The 25537-nt window shown below is 38.6% G+C and overlaps 1 protein-coding gene across 1 annotated transcript in view; it reads right to left on the reverse strand.

Annotated features, from left to right (window-relative positions):
• The window catches only part of BRCC3 (BRCA1/BRCA2-containing complex subunit 3), a 76027-nt gene that overhangs the window by 29225 nt on the left and 21265 nt on the right, over positions 1-25537 (reverse strand). The window contains exons 6-8 of the mRNA XM_055562985.1: positions 22689-22777; positions 21082-21137; positions 2412-2486 (exon numbers count right to left, since the gene is read on the reverse strand). Coding sequence (XP_055418960.1) covers positions 2412-2486; positions 21082-21137; positions 22689-22777 — 220 coding nt within the window. The remainder of the gene's footprint in view (positions 1-2411; positions 2487-21081; positions 21138-22688; positions 22778-25537) is intronic.

The following is a 25537-nucleotide window of genomic DNA, read 5'->3' on the forward strand; positions in this document are numbered from 1 at the left end:
AAATTGTTGAGAGAATTCCCGACCTAAATAAATGGAGACATATACCATGTTCATGGACTGGAAAACTCAGTATCTTAAGATATCAATTCTCTTCAAAATGATCAACAGAGTCAATATCATCCCAATAAAAAAATCCCAGCAGGCTATTTTAGAAATCAGCCTGGTAATTTCTGAAAAAGTTAAATATACACCTACCATATGCTTCAGCCAGTCTGATCCTGGGTATTTCACAAGGGAAGAGACAGTATATGCCCATACAAAGATTTGCACACTAATGTTCAAAGCAGCTTTATTTGTAATAGACAAAAACTGCAAGTAACTCAAATGTCTATCAACAGGTGAATGGATAAAGAAACTGTGGCATTAGCTGTAATATTTAATACTGTTCTATAATGAAAATAATGAACTATTGATACATCCTATAACATGGATGAATTTCAAAATAATTCTGTTGTTTGAAAGGAAACAAACTGCATATTCTATGTGTGTGTGTGTGTGCATGCTCAGTCACTCAGTCATGTCTGACTCTGTGATCCCATGGACTGTAGCCTGCCAGACTCCTATATTTATGGGATTTCCCAGGGAAGAATACTAGAGTGGGTTGCCATTTCCTCCTCCAGGGGATCTTCTTGACCCAGGGATCAAACCCATGTCTCCTGCATCTCCTGCATTGGATTCTCTACTGCTGAGCCTCTACATATATGCGTATTTCTAGAAAATGCAGAGTAATCTTTAGTGACAGCAAGCCAGGGTTTCCTGGGGTTTGAGGAGGGACATGAAATGGCAAGAGGGAGGAATTACAAAGGGGCATAAAAAATTTGAAGGATGATGGATGTCTTTATCGTCTTGATTGTGGTGATGGTATGTATAGGTATGTATGTCAAAACTTATCAAATTGTATACTTTAAACGTGTAGTTTATGTCAATTATACCTCAGTAAAACTGCTTAAAAAATAAAAAGAACCAGGGTTCCTTGGAGAAATGCTAAATCTAGGACTGAATGCAGGAAAAGGAAGAGATGAAGCTGCAACATCTTCTTGTGTTAGAATATCAGGTAGTACTCAAAGAATGGTGGGAACATGTCAAGAGAACATAGGAGGGGCTTCCAATGGCCAATTCTGAAACAATGTGTGTCTCAAAATAGCTGGTGACAATAATGGGTTAAAACCTATTAGTAAAATAAGAATCCAGGTGTCCACACTAACGTAAATAAATAAACAAATAGCAAGAAGGACAAGCCCTTCCCTGCAGTGGAATGCTAACTAGTAAATGTAGGTGGAATGATGGAATTAGACCATTGCCTTTGATAACCATTTTAGTAATAAATAATTACGAAAGACTCATTTAATGAATGCTAAAACTCCCCACAAGATACTTACTAATTTCAGTGGTAAAAATTTACAGTGGAAAACCTCATAGACATTAAGCACATGCAAAGCTCCGGTCACATATAATGGGACAAACTGATATCATGTGCCTCCTAAAACAAATCACTAAGAACACAATATCACTTTTGTGGTATTATTGCCAAAACTGCATAATCTCCATCTAATTATGATAAAACATAAACAAATCCAAAACAAAGGACATTTTCCCAGAATAACTGGCCTGTGTTCTTATTTTCAAATGGATCAGGAAAAATAATGCATCGGTATAAAGAAAAAAGATAATGGAAATATGATAAAATTCTGACATTTGAGGGAGCTGGGTAAAAGGTACACAGGAATCCTTTGTACTAGTCTTGCAACTTTCTGTAAATCTGCAATTATTTCAAAACAATGTTGTAAAACATGAAGAGTAATGACTAAAAGAATGAAAACAATAAGGACAATTTCTAAAACTGAAAAAAAAAAAAAAAACAGGTAACGGAAAACTCCATCAGAGTAACAAAGAGAAGGAAAGGTAAAAAGAATTAAGCAGGATGTATGACAAAAAGAATGCAGAAAGAATAATGGTAATCATATTGCCACATGTATCAACAATAATAAATGAATGCATTGCATTCACCTAATAATAGACAGATGTTCTGATTGCTTAAAAGCAAATAACTCAAGATCTTGCTACATTCTGTTTACAAGAGACATACTCAAAACAAAATAACTGAGGAAGGTTGAGAATAAAGAGATGGGAAAAAAAAGTTATAACAGGAAAGGACACTGACAAGAACTGCAAAATGCAAACAGGGAGTGACAGAGATTGCTGGCTGCACCAATTAAAATCTCCTTGGTAACAGAAGGCCAAGTTTCAGCCAGGACAGAGGTATCTTGACAGGCCTCCCTGGGAGATCAGGCGAGGGGACCTGACTAAATTCTGCCAAGGAGATGAAAATGGAATTGTTTTCTGGGACTGTCTGGGAGGGTTACTTATTAGAAACCAGCAGACCTGGGCCCAGATCCTTTTTGTCCTCCTACCTTTCCTCCTCCTTCTGTCCCTCAATGGAGATGTGCTGGCTGGAGCTCCAGAAGTCTCGGGGACCACGAGGGGACCTTAGGATGGAAACCATACACCAAGATGGTGAAGCAGAAGGTAGGAGTCTGATAATATCACAGAGTCCTGGAACAACTATCTCCAGACTTCTTCTACCCAAGCAAGAATATTTCTTAATTTTATTTATTATTTTTCCTAATATATATAGTTGAACCTCCTCATCCTAAGAGGTTCAACTATTACTGTATAACAGCTACAGGAATCAAATAATAATATTCTTTACAAAGAAAGCATTCAAGGCATATTTAAATATGTGCATAAATAGATGGGACAAAGAAAGACACTTCATAGTTTAGGAAGAAAAAATATAAAAAGTTATGAACCTTTATCCATTCTTTATGCACGAACAATACAGCTTCAGAATACACAAAGTCAGTATGTTAGTCACTCAGTCGTGTCTGACTCTTTGCGACCCCGTGGACTGTAGCCCGCCAGGCTCCTCTGTCCATGGGATTCTCCAGACCAGAATAATGGAGTGGGTAGCTTTTCCCTTCTCCAAGTGATCTTCCCCACCCAGGGACTGAACCCAGGTCTCCTGCATTGCAGGCAGATTCTTTACCAGCTGAGCCATGAGGGAAGCCCACATAAAGCTTACCATGATTAAACTATAGGAAGTAAACAAATTTAGTTACAATGGGAGGTTTATATACATCTCTCTCAATGAGGAAGGAAATAAGGATCTGTAGAACAGCAACAGTAATCAGAAGACTATGGTACTGGCATAAGAAACAGACAATAGACCAATGGAACAGAATAAAGTACAGGAATAAAGTGAAGTTGCTCAGTCGTGTCTGACTCTGCGACCCCATGGACTGTAGCCCACCAGGCTCCTCCATCCATGGAATTTTCTAGGCAAAGGTACTGGAGTGGGTTGCCATTTCCTTCTCCAGGGGATCTTCCTGACCCAGGGATTGAACCCGGGTCTCCCGCATTGCAGGCAGATGCTTTATTGTCTGAGCCACCAGGGAATCCTAAGTAAAGGAATAAACTCACACACACACAGTCATACAAGGTTATAAGGGACTTAGACTCAAGACAATACACATATCTTTCAATTCGTATGAAAAAGTTATGAAAGTTGACCATGTTTTAAGTCAGGCAACAACCTTTTCATGGACAGACCAAATAGTAAATTTTTTAAGCTGTGTGGGCCCCAAGGTCTCTGTTACAACCATTCAGCTTTCCAGTTGTTAACTGGAAACGAGTCATCAGTTCAGTTGCTCAGTTGTGTCTGACTCTTCGCGACCCCATGGGCCACAGCACGCAACAAGTCATAGGTAGTATGTAAACAAATGGGCGTGGCTATATTCCAAGAAAACTTGATTTCCAAAATAGGCACCAGGCCCATGTGGCCTACAAGCTGTATTTTGTGGATCTCCCTGTTCTAGGTAACAAAGGAAATAACCAAAAAACTTCCATAAAGCTGATATCACACAGGCAACAGCTACCATCACGTACTGTTAAAAGTTAACATAAGAAGAAAAAATATCCCTTCAAACTCCAGTGCAGATCCACACACCTGGAAATTTTTAAATGTATTTCTAAATAACTCTCAAGTTGAAGAGGAAATAAAACCAGAAAACAAAATGAGTTAGAAGTTTAAAAACCTCACTGGAACTACTATACAACAAAACCTATGTAATGGAGACAAGTGAGAAGGAAAATTTATGGCCTTAAATGTATTTATCAGAAAACAAGGGAGACAGAAAATAAACCTAGTTTTCACCTCAAGAATTTAGAATAAGATAAAAATAAGAACAACACAGCAATATTAAAACATCCAGAAAATAAAATGAAGAAATTGCTAAAGGGAAAAACGGAACATTTTTTTAAAAAGAAAATAAAGAAATTGAGTTGACCAACAGAACCTAATGCTGGTCCTTTGAAAAGACCAACAAAATAGATAAGCCTCTGCAAACAGTATCAAGAAAACAGCAAGTAAACAGCATTAGCAATGGAAAAGGGGACATACTTAAAAGAAATATCACACAATCATTCACCCGAGAAACATTTACTGAATGGCTACTGTGTGGCAGGCCCTGACATAGGCCCCACAGTCAGAGAGACAACAGTCTAGTGGAGAGACCATAAATAATGAATGAAAAATTAAATTACTTGGCTCAGACGGTAAAGAAATCACCCACAGTGCAGAAGACCCAGGTTCCATCCCTGGGTTGGGTAGATCCCCTGGAGGAGGGCATGGCAACCCACTCCAGTATTCTTGCCTGGAGAATCCCATGGACAGAGGCGCCTGGCAGGCTACAGTCCATGGGGTCACACAGAGTCAGACATGACTGAAGCCACAGCACAGCACAGCACAGTGATAAATGCTACAAAGAAAATGAAACATTTAAAAAAAAAACTTTTTTTTAATTAAACATTTACTAAAAATAAATAAAATATTTTTAAATAAAAATATTTTTTAAATATGTATATTTCCTCAAGCCAAGAAAATGGAAAAGTTAGATGGAATGGACAATTTTCTAGGAAATATAAATTACCATAATTGACTCAGAGAAAACCCAGGGGGGGGAAAAAAAAACAAAGAGATTTAAATAGTGAGGAAGGGCTTCGCTGGTGGCTCAGTGGTAAAGAATCCACCTGCCAATGCAGGACACACAGGCTCAATCCCTGGGTCGGGAAGATCCCCTGGAGGAGAGAATGGCACCCCACTCCAGTACTCTTGCCTGGAAAATCCCATGGATGGAGGAGCCTGGTAGGCTGCAGTCCATGGGGTCGCTAGGAGTTGGACACGACTCAGCGACTTTCCTTTCACTTTTCACTTTCATGCATTGGAGAAGGAAATGGCAAGCCACTCCAGTGTTCTTGCCTGGAGAATCCCAGGGACGGGGGAGCCTGGTGGGCTGCCGTCTATGGGGTCGCACAGAGTCGGACACGACTGAAGCGACTTAGCAGCAGCAGCAGCAGCAGGAGAAATTTTCTTAAACAGCATACAAAGAGCTCCAAAGTGGGGGGGAAATGATATGTATTAAAATTAAGAACTGGCATCAAATATTTGCAAGTGAAACCAGCCCAACTTGTAAAGCAACTATCTTGCAATAAAAAATTTAAAAAAAATTTGCAAGCCACATATCTCCTAAAGAGTTAATACCCAAAATATATAACGAATTCCTAAACATAAATAGAGTCACAGATGTAGAAAACAAACTTAACGATTACCAGGGGAAGTGGGCGGAGGCGGGGGGGCCGGGGGATAAGTTGGGAGACTGGAATTAACATATACACACTATTATTTATAAAATACAGAATCAATAAGCACCTACTGCATACCACAGGGAACTCTACTGAATACTCTGTAATAAGCCATACAGTATGGGAAAAGAATCTAAAAAGGAGTGTATATATGTATATGTATAACTGACTCGCTTTGCTATACAGCAGAAACTAACACAATATTGTAAGTCAACTATACTCTAATAAAAACTAATAAAAAATGAACTCCTACAACTTTAAAGCAAAAATAAAAGTCATCCAATTAACTTCCCAAGTGACTCAGTGGTAAAGAATCCACCTGCCAATGAAGGGGTTGTGGGTTCGATCCCTGGGTCGGGAAAATCCCCTGGAGAAGGAAATGGCAACCCACTCCAGTATTCTTGCCTGGGAAATCCCATGAACAGAGGAGCCTAGAGGGCCATAGTACATGCGGTCGCCAAGAGCCATGACTAGGCGTCTGAGCATACACACACATCCAATTAAAAATGGAAAAAGGACTTGGACAGAAATCTCCAGACATACAAAAGTCCACCAGGTATAAGGTAATCAATTTATCTATTCATCAGGGAATGCAAATGAAAACTACAAGATATCACCTCACACCTGTTAGGATGACTAATATTAAAAAAGATAAGTGTTGGCAGTGAGTTGGAGAAATTGGAATAAACCCTTGTGTGCCATTGTTGGGAAAAACAGTATGGAGGTTTCTCAAAAAACTAACAACAGAGCTAACATATGATCTAGAAATTACACTCCTGGGCATATATACAAAGGAAATGAAACCAGGATCTTAGAGATATCTGGACTCTCATGATCACTGCAGCATTACTCACAATAAACAAAATATGGAGACAACCCAAGTTTTATCTAGATGAGTGATAAAACTTTCATATGCATACATATTATAAAGTGTAATATATATGTGTGTGTGTGTGTGTGTGTAGGAATATCATTCAATATTAAAAAACAAGGAAATCCTACAATTTGCAACAACATGGATGAATCTGGAGGACATTGTACCCAATTGAACAGGCCATCACAGAAAGCCAGATACTTCATGATTCCACTTATATAAGGAATCTAATATAGTCTAAGCAGAGCATACAATACTGGTTGCCAGCGGATGTGGGTAGGGGAAAGAGGCATAGTTATTCAGTGGACATACAGTATTGTGGATTTCAAATTTTGTTGAGTGTAGTTCTCATGTTGTCTTCTTATCATGAAAACAAAATTAAATGAAACAAAACAAAAACAAAAGGAAACTTCAGAAGTGTTGGATATGTCTATTCCTTGACTGTGCTGATATTTAATTCATATTTCAGGTTTCCCAGGTGGCTCAGTGGTAAAGAATCTACCTGCCAATGCAGGAGACACGGGAGACATGGGTTCAATCCCTAGGTCGGGAAGATACCCTGGTGAAGGAAATGGCAACCCACTCCAGTATTCTTGCCTGGGAAAGCCTATGGACAGAGGAGCCTTGCATGCTGTGTAGTCCATGGGGTCACAAAGAGTCAGACACGACTGAGTGACTGAGTACATATTTACCTAGGTAAAACAGTCAACTTGTTTACTTTTTTTCCCCATGATGGAGATTTAAACTTTAACTTTGCTAAAGGCATTATTTTTTAAAAAATTTACTTTGTTCTCAACCAAATGTAATTTTAACTAACACAACCTAATAAATTGTTATCACATGTTATGGACCTGAATAAAAACATCCTGATTATTTGACTTTAATTTTAGGGTTAGGAATATAGGGCTTAATCTATTTGGGGGATGTGAACACATAGTTTAATTCAAGGATTATATATGTGTATAGTGAAAGTCACTCAGTCATATTCGACCCTTTGTGACCCCGTGGACTATATTCCATGGAATCCTCCAGGCTGGAATACTGGAGTGGGTAGCCGTTCCCTTCTCCAGGGGATCTTCCTAACCCAGGGATCCAACCCAGGTCTCCCGCATTGCAGGTAGATTCTTTACCAGCTGAGCCACCAGAGAAGCGCACATATGTGTATAAGACAGATGCTGTTCATGTAATAATAAAATGCTAGAACTAAAAAAAAAGAAAGAAAAAGTTTTCAACTTTACGAGTGACCAACAAAATGCAAAGTAAAGCCACAGTGCAATACTCTACCAGAATGGCAAAAATGAACAAGACAGATGTTACTGAGTATTAGCAGGAATGTGCAGGAAGCAACTCTCCAACATTGGTGTTAGGAGTGAAAAGCAATAGACACTTTGGGAAAACTTCTGAATTATCTACTAAAGCTGAATATATACAACTATACATATGCATTCCACTCCTAGATATGTACCCAACAGAAATATCTAGTAAATGTACATCTGTTCACAAGAATATTTGTAGCACCATAATTTGTAAAAAGCCTTTTAAAACCTGAAATTATCTCTCAATAAAGAATGAATAAACAAAGTATGGTATATTCAGACAGTGGAACACTATACAGCAATGAGAATAACTAAACTGTTGCTTCATGTAACCACATGGATGAACCTCACAAACATAATACTGATTGATAGAAACTAGACCCAAAAGAGTACATATTATATGGCTCTATTTACATATGGTTCAAAAATAGGTGAAAGTAACCTATAGTGTTAGACATCAAGATAGCAGAAAATCAAGATTCCATCCAAAGCATCTGACTATAGAGCCATGTTCTTATTATGCTATGCAGTCTTTCCAAACAAGAGAAAAAAATCCAACTTATTTTATAACCTAATAATCCTGATACCAAAACCAGATTAGTACAAGACAAGAACACTGCAGACTAATCTCACATATGAACACAGATATAACAATCTTAAACCAAATATTAGCAACTAGAATCTACTTTGTTAAAAGAACAATATATCATGGCAAAGTAGGGTTTATCTCAGGAATGTAACAACAGTTCACTGTTTTAAAAGCTTTCAATGTAAATCATTTCCAACTTTAAAGGGAAACAACCACATTATCATCTCAGTTCAGTCGCTGAGTCATGTCCGACTCTTTGCGACCCCATGAATTGCAGCACGCCAGGCCTCCCTGTCCATCACCAACTCCCGGAGTTCACCCAAACTCATGTCCATTGAGTCGGTGATGCCATCCAGCCATCTCATCCTCTGTCGTCCCCTTCTCCTCCTGCCCCCAATCCCTCCCAGAATCAGAGTCTTTTCCAATGAGTCAACTCTTTGCATGAGGTGGCCTAAGTATTGGAGTTTCAGCTTCAACATCAGTCCTTCCAAAGAACACCCAGGACTGATCTCCTTCAGAATGGACTGGTTGGATCTCCTTGCAGTCTAAGGGACTCTCAAAAGTCTTCTCCAACACCACAGTTCAAAGGCATAAATTCTTCGGTGCTCAGCTTTCTTCACAGTCCAACTCTCACATCCATACATGACCACTGGAAAAACCATAGCCTTGACTAGACGGACCTTTGTTGGCAAAGTAATGTCTCTGCTTTTGAATATGCTATCTAGGTTGGTCATAACTTTCCTTCCAAGGAGTAAGTGTCTTTTAATTTCATGGCTGCAATCACCATTTGCAGTGATTTGGGAGCCCAAAAAAATAAAGTCTGACACTGTTTCCACTGTTTCCCCATCTATTTGCCATGAAGTGATGGGACCAGATGCCATGATCTTAGTTTTCTGAATGTTGAGCTTTAAGCCAACTTTTTCACTCTCCTCATTATCATCTCAGGAAATGACAAATAGGCATTTGATAAAACTCAAGACAATTATTAAAAATTCTCAGTAAATTAGAATTAGAAACCTCCTTAACTTAATAAAGGAATAGAGGGTGTCTACCACAAAATCATAAGATACTCATATTTAATGGTGGAACATCAGAAGTATTCCATTAGAGTAAGAAAGAATGTTATTTGCCACCCAACTCTGCTATTCAAATCTATGGGTCCAAAATATAGGTTCAAAATCTATAGGTCCATAATCGCTAAGTCACTTCAGTCGTGTCCAACTCTGTACGACCCCATAGACGGCAGCCCACCAGGCTCCCCCGTCCCTGGGATTCCCCAGGCAAGAACACTGGAGTGGGTTGCCATTTCCTTCTCCAATGCATGAAAGTGAAAAGTGAAAGTGAAGTTGCTCAGTCGTGTCCGACTTTAGTGACCCCATGGACTGCAGCCTACCAGGCTCCTCCGTCCATGGGATTTTCCAGGCAAAAGTACTGGAATGGGGTGCCATTGCCTTCTCCGATAGGTCCTTAATATAGGTTCTAAATACAACATAATCATAACAACTCATACTTAATGGTGGAACATCAGAAGTATTCCCATTATAGTCAGAAAGAATGTTATTTGCCACCCAATCTGCTATTCAAATCTATAGGTCCATAATATAGGTTCTATAGGTTTTTATAAGAAGAAAATACATACAACTATTATTTATAATCATGAAGAAAAGAAAGGTCTTTGAAAGAAGAAAAGCAAAAAGCATAAATAAAATGAAGGATAACAGTGATTCATTGTTTTAAAGCTTTCGCCTGATACATGACACAATAAACGAAGTCAGCCTGGGAGTAAATTTTTGCAACATATGTGACAGACAAAAAGATGAAATTTCTAGAACATATAAAGAAATTATGCAAATCAGCAGGGAGAAAGAATAACTCTATATAGAAAAGTAAAGAATATGAATGGGCAACTCAGAACTGCCAAACAGGAAATGGGCACTCTCACTAAATCCACTTTACTGGTGGCATACTGTTAACTCATCTGTCAGACTGGTAAAAATTAATGTTTGAGGGACTTCCTTGGCAGTCTAGTAGTTAAGAATCCACCTTCCACTGCAGGGGGCACAGGTTCCATCCCTGGTCAGGGAACTAAGATCACACACAGTTATTGCTCAGTCGTGTCCAACTCTTTGTGACCCCAGGGACTGCAACACACCAGGCTTCCCTGTCCTTTACCATCTCCTGGAGTTTGTGCAAACTCACATCCATCAAGTCGGTGATGCCATCCAACCATCTTATCCTTTGTCTTCTCCTTCTCCTCCTGCCTTCAATCCTTCCCAGCATCAGGATCTTTTCTAATAAGTCAGCTCTTCACATCAGGCGGCCAAAGTATTGGAGCTTCAGCTTCAGCAACAGTCTTTCCAATGAATATTCAGGGTTGATTTCTTTTAGATGGACTGGTTGGATCTCCTTGCAGCCTAAGGGACTCTAAAGAGTCTTCTCCAACACCACAGTTCAAAAGCATCAATTCTTTGGCGCTCAGCTTTCTTTATGGTCCAACTCTCACATCCATACATGACTACTGGAAAAATCATAGCTTTGACTAGATGGACCTTTGTCGACAAAGTGATGTCTTTGCTTTTTAATTTGCTGTCTAGGTTGGTCATAGGTTTTCTTCCCTACTGCACTAACAGAGCACCTAAGATCACACATGCCACCAGGCAACCAAGCCCTCAAGCCTCAACTAAGACATGCCACAACTAAGACACATGCAGCCAAATGAGTATTTTTTAAAAAGTTCGAGAAAATTAACATTTGACGTTGAAAATGACCCTGTACACCAGCCTTGGACTCCAACCAAGTTTTTTAACCTTGAAGCTCATTTCCTCATTAGTAAAAGGGGAAACAGAGTTGTTACAAGTACCTGTTAAGTTTCCATTCAGTTCAGTTCAGTTCAGTCACTCAGTCGTGTCCGACTCCTTGCGACCCCATGAATCGCAGCATGCCAGGCCTCCCTGTCCATCACCATCTCCTGGAGTTCACTCAAACTCACATCCATCAAGTCGGTGATGCCATCCAGCCATCTCATCCTCTGTCATCCCCTTCTCCTCCTGCCCCCCATCCCTCCTAGCATCAGAGTCTTTTCCAATGAGTCAGCTCTTCGCATGAGGTGGCCAAAGTACTGGAGTTTCAGCTTTAGCATCATTCCTTCCAAAGAACACCCAGAGCTGATCTCCTTTAGAATGGACTGGTTGGATGACTTTTAGCAGATGTCTCCACAGTATCTATTGATCTAACCATATGCTTTTTCTCCTTTAGTTTGTTAATGTAAAGAATTATATAACATCCTGAATTACCCTGAAATTTCCTGAAGCTGAATGGACTTTATATATGTGGATTAAACTGAACTTGGTCATTGTGGATTGTTCCCTAATACAGTTATATTTACTGATATTTTTTTCTAAAGTTTGACATCTATAGATGAGATGGGTCAATAGTTTTCTTCTATGTTATCTTGAACCGGGTTTTGGTGTTAAAATTATTCTAGCTGTTTTAAAAATGGAGGAACTTTTAAGCTTTTCATATCGTTTGTGATAATGTACAAATTGAATTAGACCCATCCATCCTTCAAAGGTTAGAATTTAGCTGTAAAGCCATGTAAACTGGCTGTCTTTTAAAATCATATATCTTTAATCACAATTTTCAGTCTCTACTTTAGTAATTAGACTGAATAAGTTTTCTATTTCTTAATTTTGATATGAGACTATCATATGAGTGCAATCACACTGTAAGTAGCCTTTGGAGACTCACTTCTTTCACTCAGACTCTGAAATTCTTCCAAGTTGTTGCTTGTTATCAAAAGTTCATTCCTGGGACTCTTCCCTGGTGGTCCAGTGGCTAAGACTCCGAGCTCACAATGCAGGGGACCTGGGTTCAATCCATGGTCAGGGAACTAAATCCCACATGTGGTAACTAAAGATCCTGCATTCTACAACTAAGACCCCAGGCAGGCAATTAAATGTAAATTTCTTTTAAGTTCATTCCTTTTTACTGCTGATTAGTTCTTCAGTGGAAGTCTTAGACTTTCATAAACAATTCACCTATTGAAGGAATTTGGGTTGCTTCCACTTTGTGGCAATTATGAATAAATTAAGAAATATATATACATACATACATATACATATACAAACAGGGTTTGTGTGAAACTGTGTTCAGTTCTCTATGGAGTAAGACTCCTGGGTCACACATTAAGTGTACATTAAACTTTATACAAAACTGTCAGAGTTTTCTAAAGTGACAATACCATTGTACACTTCTACCAGCATCATGAGAATTCTGGTCTGTATCCCTGCCAGCATTTGGCACTGTTAGTTTTATTTTAGTGACTCTAATGGGTATGTGTCAGGAAGCATTTAACAGGAGGCTTCCTGCGTGCTGTTTTGGATATGTCATGAATCCTCTGTTCCTTATTAATTCCTGAATATTCAGGCATTAAGAGGAGTTGGCAAGCTGCTCCCACGGCTGAGAATGCATGCATTTCCTTCATTAGTTTTTCCATACGGTGATAAGTAACTATTTACAACCCTCTTCCTTTTTATGAACCATATGGTAAAAGTAATTATTTACAACCCTCTCTGATATGGATTGCCTTATGATAACTTGTAAGTCTTGACTTTTGATTTTTTATCTTTGCTGAAAATAGCTACCTTATAAGACAGTATATATACCCACACTATGTTGAATAAAACAGCTTTGCTCCATCAGAGCTTGGGTCCCCGTGTCTTTCTTTCTTTCTCTCTCTCTCAGGCTAATTCTTTGAAGTGCAGAAGCCCGCTGAGCTCACTTTCTTGCCTGGGCTTCTAAGACCCTCTCAAGAAGGTGCACTGTGCCTTCACCCTCTCGAGAGCGTGCCTGGTACCTACATGAAGCCGTGCAAGCTCTGTGTCAAGAGCTTTATTGGTTTTCTGCGTAAACCAAGGAATATCAGCTTCTCTCTCTCTTTCACTTTCTTATCGTCGACTTCAGACCACCAGGTTTTGGTCCATTAAAGGACCTCAACAGATATGTAGGGGTATCTCATTGCAGTTTCAATTTTCACTTCCCCAGTACAGTATCTTTTCCAGAACAATGATGTTCAGTTCATCTTTTTATGTGCTTACTTGCCATTCTTACATACTTCTTGGTGAAGTACCTGCTCATATCTTCTGCCCATTTTTTATTGGGTTGTTTCCTTTTTTATTGTTGAGTTTTGGGAGTTCTTTGTATATTCTATATACAAGTCTTTTGTCAGATAAATGATTTGAAATATTTTCCTACCGTAGCTACTGTAAAGATAATGAAAACATTATCTTTAGTTTCTTTCATTCTGTAGAGTTTTTTATTTTGATGAGGTGTTCACATATTTCTTTTATGGAAAATGTTTTTTAAAAAATTTATTGTAGTTGATTTACAATGTTGTGTTAGTTTCAGGTGTACAGCAAACTGAATCAGTTAAATATATATATCCAAACTTTTTAAGATTCATTTCCCATATAGGTCATTACAGAGTATTGATTGAGAAGAGTTCCCCGTGCTGTATTCAATTTCAGTTTTTCAGTTCAGCCACTCAGTCATGTCCAACTCTTTGCAACCCCATTGACAGCAGCATGCCAGGCTTCCCTGTCCATCACCAACTCCCAGAGCTTGCTCAAACTCATGTCCATTCAGTTGGGTGATGCCATCCAACCATCTCATCCCCTTCTCCTCCTGCCTTCAATATTTCCCAGCATCAGGGTCTTTTCAAATGAGTCAGTTCTTCACATGAGGGGCCAAAGTATTGGAGTTTCAGCTTCAGCATCAGTCCTTCCATGTATATTCAGGACTGATTTCCTTTAGGATGGACTGGTTGGATCTCCTTGCAGTCCAAGGGACTCTCAAGAGTCTTTTCCAACACCACAGTTCAAAAGCATCAATTCTTCAGTGCTCAGCTTTGTTTATGGTCCAACTCGCTCACATTCATACATGACTACTGGAAAAACCATAGCTTTGACTAGACAGACATTTGTTGGCAAAGTAATGTCTCTGCTTTTTAATATGCTCTCTAGGTTGGTCATAGCTTTTCTTCCAAGGAGCAAGCGTCTTTTAGTTTCATGGCTGCAGTCACCATCTGCAGTGATTTTGGAGCCCAAGAAAATAAAGTCTCTCACTGTTTCCATTGTTTGCCCATCTTATTTGCCATGAATTGATGGGACCAAATGCCATGATCTTAGTTTTTGTATAGTAGATCCTTATTAGTTATCTTTTTTATATATAGTAGCATGTATATGTCAATCCCAATCTCCCAATTTATCTGCACCCTCCTTTTTCCCCCTGGTAACCAAAAGTTTGTTTTCTACATCTGTGACTTTGCTTTTCTCTTGCAAATGAGTTCATGGAAAATGCTTTCAGTTCCAAGAATAAGAAATTGTTGGCAAGCCCAATATTCTATAGATTTTCTATCTTTTCCCCTAAAACTTCCATACTGTTTTCAGTTTGGACCTACGATTCCTTTAAATTTTTGTTTGGTATGAGATTTAGATTGACGTTTATTTTGTATATGGTAGTCAAACTGTCCTCCTTTCTCTACTAAATAGCTCTTCAGTTTTGTCAAAAATCTTTGTGGGGATCTATTTCTGAACACGATTCTGTTCCACTAATCTAGGTGTTTATGTGTTAACCAATACCATACTGTCTTAATTATTATCATTTCATAATAAGTCCTAAAGCTGGGTAGTGTGATTCCACCAACTTTATTTTTCCTTTTCAAAATGAAGGTTTTCAACTTCCTTTGCCTTTCCATATAAATGCTAGAATCAGTTTGTATCTACAAAATACTCTTGCTGAACTTTTGACTATTGCTCTAAATCTATAGATTATTTTGAGAACTGAAATCTTGACTATTAATCTGCTGAGTCTTCCAGTCCATAAACATGGTATGTCTTTCCATTTAACTAGGTTTTCTTTGATATCTTTCATCAACATTCTGTGGTCTTCAGCATGTAGATTTGATAGATTTTGATACATTTTTACACCTGTTTCATTTCTTGTATTACTGTGTTAAAAATTTGTTTCCGATTTTCTATTGCTAGCATATAGAAATATTCCCTTTGTGTGTTGACGCTGCATCCTGTTGATATCATTTAAATCACTTATTAGTTCTAGAAATTTCTTTATAAATTCCTTGGGATTTTCTATGCAGACAACCATGTCTTATGCAAATGGGGATCGATTTATCTTTTCCAATTCATATGCCTTTTATTTCTTGCTTTATTGCACTAAGACTTCAGGCATAAAGTTAAATAGAAGTGGGCAGAGGGGGATTTTCAGCACCAAACTCTACTTTCTAGGACTATTATGATTGATAGACCTTTTAGTGTACAGGTCTCTCCAGCTGTTTTTTGGAGGTAAAATTCAGAGAACATAAAATTCACCACTATAACCATTTGAAGTCTGTGATTCAGGTACTTGTACATTCACAACATTGTGCAACCATTACCGTTACCTAATTCTATAATAGTTTCATCACCCCAAATGAAAGCCCATACCTGTTAAGCAGTCACTCCCTGTTATGGTCTGAATTGTGCCCCACCTCCACCCAAATTCAAATGTTGAAACCTTAAGCCCCAGTACCTCAGAAGGTGACGGCATTGGAGAAAGGGCCTTTGAAGAGGTAATTAAAATAAAATGACAGTTAAGGTTGGGTCCAAGTCCAGTCTGACTGGTGCCCTTATAAGAAGAGGAAACTTTGACATGCAAAGTAACAACAGGCATGCACATGTATGGAGGAAAGGCTACATGAGGACACAATGAGAAGGCAACCATCTGCAAGCCAGGAGAGTGAAAGTGAAAGAAAGTGAAGGTCGCTCAGCTGTGTCTGACTCTTTGCAACCCCATGGACTATACAGTCCATGGAATTCTCCACACCAGAGTACTGGAGTGGGTAGCCTTTCCCTTCTCCAGGGGATCTTCCCGACCTAAGGATCGAACCCAGGTCTCCTGCATTGCAGGTGGATTCTTTACCATCTGAGCCACAAGGGAAGCCCACAGCCATCCTAGTATCTCATTACAGGTCTTAAAGAATAATGATGTTGGGCAGCTATCTCTGTGGTCACTGTATATCCTCCTTGGAGAAGTGGCAATTCGAGTCCTTTGCCCATTTTTAAAAATCGAGGTGAAATTTACATAACATAAAATTATCCATTTTAAAGGCAACAATTCAATAGAATTTAGTACATTTACAGTGTTGTAAAACCACATCCTCTATGTAGTTCTAAAAATTTTTAATTACCCCAAAATAAAATCCCATATCAATTAAAGCAACTGCTCCCCATCCTTCCCTCTGACCAACCCATGCCAAACACCAGTCTTTCTGTCTCTATTCTGGATACTTCATATAAATGAAATCCTACAATATGTGACCTGTTTTGTTTGGCTTCCTTCACTTAGCATTAATGTTTTCAAGATCGTTCCACATTGTAGTATGTTTTGGTACCTCATTCATATTTTTATGATGAGTAATAGTCCACTGAATGCATATATCAATACTAAATTTTATCTATTCATCAGTTGATGGACATTTGGGTCATTTCCAACTTTTGGCTATTGTGAACAGTGCTGCTGTAAATATTCATGTCGAAGTGTTTGAGTACCTGTTTTTAATTCTTTTTGGTATATACCTAGGAATAGAGTTGCTAGGTCATATGAGAATTCTGTGTTTAACTTTTTGGAAAACTTCCCCGATACTTTTTCACAGCAGCCTCACCATTTTACATTCCCCACTAGCAATGCCTGAAGGCTGCAATTTCTACACATCTCTGTCAACACTTGTTATTCTCCATTTTTAATATTATGGTCAACTCAGTGGATTAAGGTGGGATCTTGTTATAGTTTTGCTTTGCATTTTCCAAATGACTAATGATGTTGAGCATCTTTCCATGTGCCTGTGGACCTTTTGCACATTTACTTTGGAGAAATATCTATTCAAGTCCTGTGCAAATTTTTAAGATGTCATTTTATACATTCTGGATACTAGACTCATTCAGATATCAGATTTGCAATATTTTATCCTATTCTATAGGTTGTCATTTGGCTTCCTTGATAATGTCATTTGATGCAGAAAAGTTGTTATGAAATCCAGTTTATCTGTTTTCTTTTGTTATCCATGCTTTTGGTGTCATATATAAGATTCCATTAACAAATCCAATGTCATGAAAATTTCAGTTCAGTTCAGTCGCTCAGTCATGTCCAACTCTTTGCGACCCCATGAACCTCAGCATGCCAGGCCTCCCTGTTCATCACCAACTCCTGGAGTTTACCCAAACTTATGTTCATCAAGTCAGTGATGCCCTCCAACCATCTCATCCTCTGTTGTCCCCTTCTCCTCCTGCCTTCAATCTTTCCCAACATCAGTGTCTTTTCAAATGAGTCAGCTCTTCAGTGTCTTTTCAAATGAGTCAGCTCTTCGCATCAGGTGGCCAAAGTATTGGAGTTTCAGCTTCAACATCAGTCCTTCCAATGAACACCCAGGACTGATCTCCCTTAGGATGGACTGGTTGGATCTCCTTGCAGTCCAAGGGACTCTCAAGACTCTTCTCCAACACCACAGTTCAATAGCATCCATTCTTCGGTGCTTAGCTTTCTTTCTACAAATTTTCTTTCAGGAAAATTTACCACTATGTTTTCTTCTAAGCATTTCATAGTTTTAGCTCTTCTGTTTAGGTCATTGATTTGATTTCATTTTTATACCTAGTGTATGTGGATAACCAGTTGTTCCAGCACCACTTATTGAACAAACTCTTCTTTCCTCATTGAATGACATCAGCATCTTTGGTGAAAACCAACTGGCCATAGATAAGCAGCTTTATTTACTTCATTAGTCTCTATGTCTCTACTTTTTCCAGATCCACAAACTTTAGTTAGTGAAACTTTGTAGTAAGTTCTGAAATCTGGAAGTATGATTCCTCGAATTTGATTCTTCTTTTTTGATATTTTGACTCTTCAGGACACTTTGGAATTCCATGAGTTTGAGGATCATCTTTTTCATATCTGGAAAAAGGGCCATTGGAGTTTTGTACGGATTTTACTGAAACTCGGGTAAGTACTGTCATCTTCACAATATTATGTCTTTTGATTCATGAACAAGGGATGTCTTTTAATATATTTAGGTATTCTTCCTTTCAGCAATGTATCCTAGTTTTAACTTTATAAGTCTCCATTCTTGGTTAAATTTTTTCCAAGGTATTTTATTATTTTGGATGCCATCATAAATAGATTTTTAAAGTGTCCTTTTTTTGATGGTTCATTGCTGGTATATAGAAATAGAACTGATTTTGAACACTGCACCTTTTCTGAATTTGTTTATCAACTCTAGTATCTCTGGGGTGTTTCTTTAACATTTTCTATATATAGGATCACATCACCAGCAAATAGTTTTACTTTTTACTTTCCAATTTGGATGCCTTTTCTGTTTTTGCCTAATTGTTTTGGCTGGAACTACCAGTAAAATGTTGAGTAAAAGTGATAAAAGTGGGCAACCTTGTCTTGTTCCTGATCTTATGGGAGAAACCTTTCAGTCTTTCAACATTGAGTAAAATGTTAGCTGTGGGATTCATAAAAGCCCATAAATATTGAGACATGTTCCCTAGATCCCTAGTTTTTTTAGTGTTTTTATTATGACTTGTAAATTTTTCAAATGCTTTTTGTGCATCATGTGTTTTTTTTCCCCTCTTCATTCTATTAACATGGAGTATTAATCAACTGACTTTCTTATGTGCTGTTGAATTCAGTATGGTAGTCTTTTGTTGAGGATTTTTGCATATTAAAAAGATTATACACCATGATCAAGTGGGATTTACCCTGGCATACAAGTGATGTTCAACATAAGAACTAGTTAGACAAAGATATCACAAAAAATTATAAAATGTTATTATGAGTACAGATGCAAAAATCCTCAACAAAATACTACCACACTGAATCCAATAGCATCTTTGGCCTCTGGAAAGAGTTTGAGAAGGATTAGTGTTAATCCTTCTTTAACTGGGTGGCAGAATTAACCAGTGAAGTCCTCTGGTCTTGGAATTGTCTTTGTTGAGATGTTTCTGGATACTGATTCAATCTGTCAGTAACAGTAGGGAGTCAAAAGATATTGTCTGTTATCTGCTATTGATAGGATAAGTAAAGCAGCAAACTACTTAAGATTAGAAAAGTAACAACAGAAGAACAGAAAGGAGGAATATAACTACACTGGGCAGAATGGAGATGAGGCGGTATCAGTGGGCTAAATCCTCCTTTGTGAGAAGAGTTAATATCTAAAATTAGTAAATCAAGAAAGAATATCAAAAGTATGTTATTTAGAGATATCAAAGGAAATATCAGAAGAACTAAAAACAAGATTTGGAGAAAGAAGTTGTTCCTCCTGAGGAGTAAGACTATTGATCATAAAATGTGTACCATTCTGTATTTTTATACACATACATCTATTACTGTGATGAAAACTGTAACCCTTGTGTATGATTCAACATTCCAAACCCATGTGAAAATACAATGAAGTCTTCCCACTTCCTCTCTGCTGCGGTGACTGATGTGTTTTGGTCCGGATATTCATGAATGGTATAGCATTCTATACATACTATTCTTGTATCTTGCCTATTACTATTTAACAATGTATCTTGGAGATGTTTATGTATCTCTCCTGAGTCTCCTATTTTTAATAGTCAAATATTATTCTATTATTTAGATATATCATAATTTATTTAATCAGTACTGTACTGAGAGACATCTGTTCTTTTCCCCAGGTCTTTGCTCTTTCAAACAATGATATTATAAGAAATTGACCAATACTGTAAGAAAAAAATCTGAAGCATTCTTTGCTTCTATCTCCTAATAAGATATTGAACGTGGCTTTCATCTCTGCCTACTTGGTGCAGGCCACGGTGTATGGCATAAAGTAGATACTGTATTTGCTAATTTAGCTTGAACTAAATTTCAATGAAGGAAGTAAGCTAGGTAAACATTTCAATGAGATGCTGTAAGTCTAAAATCAAGTCCATGGCACAGGAAACACAAGAGCTTATACAAATCTGTGGCGGATTCATTTTGATATTTGGCAAAACTAATACAATTATGTAAAGTTTAAAAATAAAATAAAATTAAAAAAAAAAGAGCTTATACAAATCTGTAAGACTACATACTCAGTCTTTGTTTCACAATTCATCAGAGAAAAGAAAAGTTAACAGTGCAACTCAGTTTAGAATAATACTGGAAAGGAAATCTGGGACAGGGCTGTAATGATGTAATTGCAATGTCCAGACTGCTTATGTTAGCCTAGCTTTGTAGATCCACAGTATCCAAGATACTAAAAAGATGATATTAAGCTTCTTTTATAATGTATCTTTCAAGTCCTTTACTCTTTTTTTTTTTTTAAGTGATAATAAAATTAGTATTGAAGTGCTGCCTTGTAAAAAAATAAAAAAATAAAAAAAAATAAAAAGATGCTAACTCCTCACAGAGATGTTAGTAAGTATAAATAGACTACAGAATTCTTCATGTCTTACTAATGAGAGAAACATTAATAAAATGAAACAAAACAATCAATTCCGTGGACTGGAGATTAACCCACCAATACATACATATATCTCTTTCATACTTACTCTGAGCTCTTTTGGGCCTGTATGGATTGAAAGCAAGTATAGAGTACCCGTCCAGTCTTAAAAAAAAAAAAAAAAAAAAAAAAAACAGAAAGAAAAAAAGAAATTAAAGTCACACAGAGGATTAGTATTGAAAAAGTACAGCAACCTAGTAGACTCTAACCTAAAACTCAAATGCCCCTCTGACACTGGAAGGTTAGAAGAGATTTCTAAAGATGAAATATGCATAAATCAGTTTCTGTAAGAAGGATAAAATACTCAGTCAACATGAAATGGCTACAATGAAACATCTGCTCATATGACAGCAGAGAAATGGTCACAAATGCGAGACCCAAGAAACTGAGGAGACCATTCAGACTTCTTTGTTGGAAACTGACAAACTGATTCTGTAACTATCTGTAATGACAGTAAATAAATTTATAATGCCAAAGCCAGAAGCATTCCAAATGAACTATGAAGTTCAAGATACTAAACTTTAATGTTTTCACAAGAGCGATATTATGAAGACTATTCACTATGAACATAGATCCTGAGACTATAACTAATGTACTAAACAACAGAACACACTTGGTGAGCTGGCAAAATTCACACTTGCAGTGTGAAATTTTCTTTTCATTTGCAGTGACACATAGTAAAAGCTCTTGATCAGAACATAAAACTCAAACAGAGGCACTCTAAATAGAGAATGGTGTGTGTGCTAAGTTGCTTCAGTCATGTCTGACTTTTTGCAACCCTATGGACTATAGCCCGCCAGACTCCTCTGTCCATGGGATTCTCCAGGTAAGAATACCGGAGTGGGTTGCCATGTCTTTCTCCAGAGGATCTTCCCCAAGAATGGCAAGACTAGCCATTGATTGAGCTGCTTAACTACTCTGAGCTTCAGTTTACTTATCCGGAAAATATGGATAATAATAACCCTCAGAGGCTGTTGTCAGGGTCTGAGCATATTTATGTCAAACACATAATGACTAAGTGCCATACAATACGTGATAAATGGTGGCACTTGTTATTATGATTAGCCACCAAAAAATATATAGAATCTGGCCACTTCTCATTGACTCTACTCCTACTGCTGTAGTCAAATGTCCATTATCTCTTCCCCAGTTACTGCAGTTTCTCCCTAACTGGTTTTATGGATGTCATGGATTCTGCACCCCCTCCTTCCCTATGTGCCCACCAGCACCCCCCACCCCAGACCTCACTGGAGGATGAGCACACGAGTTATCCAAACGATACTTCTAAGAAGGAAAGGTGTGGCCTGAATAGGAGACTGGGGGCAATGGGGTGAAACGGGGACTGATGAAGGCAAGCTGGGACAGAGGGTCGTGTTGCAGCCACACTGACTTCCTCGATGTCCCCCAAAATGTTCCACGCTCACCGCAGGGTCTTTTCACTGGCTCTTTCCCCTGCCTGGAATGCTCTTCCCCCAAGAAATCCACAAGACTTGCTCCCTCACTTTCTTCAGGTCCTGACTCAATGACCCTGCTCATTGAAACCTTCCCTGGACATACTATGCAAATTCCCAAAGATATTTCTCTGTTCTGTGTGTATGTTTATACCTGCACGTGCCTACATGCCTACACCCACAGAGAGACATGCACACACAATACCTTTGTATTTTTATCTTCTATGAAGCAGGAAAAGATAAGTCCTACAAAGCCTTGATCCATCATCTGGTACATGGCTTGTGTGCGGACATCTGCAAAGAAACAAAGATAAAAATCCACTGTCAGTGAACTCTATCTCCCAGACGTGAAAATATAAAGATACCAAAGATTCAGATTCTAAAAGGACAACGGGGATATACTGGAATGACAATACTCTTGTCAAAGTAAAAGCTTTTTCGTTTGTTAGGGAAATACTATGGGAGTCAGCAATTAAATAATAAAATGTACTAATGATTCTAGGCTGCCTAGCCCATGACTAGCCCTGCTATGAAATGGAGTGTAGAAAGAAGATGGAAAACTTCTGTTAGCCCCAAAACACTTGATAATTTCTTGTAAGAGGACTCCAAAAGAAAATAAAAAGGCATGGAAAGGAGACAAAAAAGATTTCTGAGAATAAATTTTTCATGGACAGCTTCTAAAGAAGTGAATATATTAGATCTGATATTAAAGAATGGCAGTGTCGAACTATTACCTAGGAAACCATTGTATAGAAGTGACTGCTATATTTTAAATAGATAACCAACAAAGACCTACTCTATAGCACAGGGAACTCTGTTCAATGTTCTGTGGCAGCCTGGATGGGAGGAGAGTTTGGGGGAGAATGGATACATGTATATGGATGGCTGAGTCCCTCTGCTGTCCACCTGAAGTTGTCACAACATTGTGAATCAGCTACTGTTGCTGTTGTTCAGTCACCCAGTCATGTCTGACTCTTTGCGACTCCATTGACTGAAGCATGCCAAGCTCTCTGTCCCTCACCACCTCCCGAAGTTTGCCCAAGTTCATGTCCATTGTGTCGGCAATGCCATCCAGCCATCTCATCTTAATCTTTCCCAGCCTCCGGGACTTTTCCAATGAGTCAGCTGTTCGCATCAGGTGACCAAAATACTGGAGTTTCAACTTCAGCATCAGTCGCCATACCAATTCCCAAGAAGGGCAATACTAAAGAATATGCTAACCATCGGACAACTACACTCATCTCCCATGCTAGTAAGGTCATGCTTAAAATCTTGCATGCTAGGCTTCAACAATATGTGAACCATGAACTTCCAGGTGTTCAAGCTGGATTTAGAAAATGCAGAGGAACCAGAGATCAAATTGCCAGCATTAGCTGGATCATAAAGAAAGCAAGGGAATTCCAAAAAAACATCTACCTCTGTTTCATCAACTACACCAAAGCCTTTGACTGTGTGGATCATAATAAACTGTGGAAAGCTCTTAGAGAGATGGGAATACTAGACCATCTTACCTGTCTCCCGAGAAACCCATATGAGAGTCAAGAAGCAACATTTAGAACCCTGTATGGGACAACTGACTGGTTCAAGATTGAGAAGGAAGTACGACAGGGCTGTCTGCTGTCACCCTGTTTGTTTAACCTATATACTGAGCACATCATAAGAAATGCCAGGCCGGATGAGTTACAAGCTGGAATCAAGACAGGCAGGAGAAACATTAACAACCTCAGATATGTGGATGATACCACTCTAGTGGTAGAAACCAAAGAGGAACTAAAGGGCCCCTTGAGGAGGGTGAAAGGAGAGTGAAAGAGTTGACTTAAAACTAAATATTAAACTAAGATCATGGCATCCAGCCCCATTGCTGCTGCTACTGCTAAATTGCTTCAGTCGTGTCCGACTCTTAGCGACCCCATGGACTGCCGACTACCAGGCTCCTCCATCCATGGGATTTTCCAGGAAAGAGTACTGGAGTGGGTTGCCATTGCCTTCTCCAGCCCCATTACTGCATGGCAAACAGAAGGGGATGGTGACTTCAGCCATGAAATCAAAGACACCTGTTTCTTGGCAGGAAGGCAATTATGACAAACCTAGACAGTGTGTTGAAAAGCAGAGAAATTATTCTGCTGACAAAGGTCCATATAGTCAAGGCTATAGTCTTCCCATATGGTATGATCAGCTATATTATCAGCCTATGGTATAATGGTTCCAAATTGGTATATGGTTCCAAATCGGGAAAGGAGTATGCCAAGGCTGTATATTGTCACCCTGCTTATTTAACTTTTTTGCAGAGTACATCATAAGAAACGCTGGGATAGAGAAAGCACAACCTGGAATCAAGATTGCCGGGAGAAATACCAATAACCTCAGATATGCAAATGACACTGCCCTTATGGCAGAAAGTGAAGAACCAAAGAGCCTCTTGATGAAAGTGAAAGAGGAGAGTGAAAAAGTGGGCTTAAAGCTCAACATTCAGAAAACGAAGATCATGGCATCTGGTCCCATCACTTCATGGCAAATAGATGGAGAAACAGTGGAAACAGTGACAGACTTTATTTTTGGGGGCTCCAAAATCACTGCAGATGGTGACTGCATCCATGAAATTAAAATACACTTACTCCTTGGAAGGAAAGCTATGACCAACCTAGACAGCATATTAAAAAACAGAGACATTACTTTGCCAACAAAGGTCCGACTAGTCAAGGCTATGGTTTTTCCAGCAGTCATGTATAGATGTGAGAGTTGGACCATAAAGAAAGCTGAGCACCAAAGAATTGATGCTTCTGAACTGTGGTGTTGGAGAAGACTCTTGAGAGTCCCTTGGACTGCAAGGGGATTCAACCAGTCCATCCTCAAGGGAATCAGTCCTGAATATTCACTGGAATGACTGATACTGAAGCTGAAATTCCAATACTTTGGCCGCCTGATGCGAAGAGCTGACTCATTTGAAAAGACACTGATGAGCCCACTGTCGACCTGGGCCTGTGCCGGAGACTCCTGGACACTCTCAGAGAGAAGAAATACAGCTCCATCCACCAGAACATCGACACAAGCTTC

The sequence above is a fragment of the Bubalus kerabau genome, chromosome X (genome assembly GCF_029407905.1).
Source record: "Bubalus kerabau isolate K-KA32 ecotype Philippines breed swamp buffalo chromosome X, PCC_UOA_SB_1v2, whole genome shotgun sequence".
Taxonomy (NCBI): domain Eukaryota; kingdom Metazoa; phylum Chordata; class Mammalia; order Artiodactyla; family Bovidae; genus Bubalus; species Bubalus kerabau.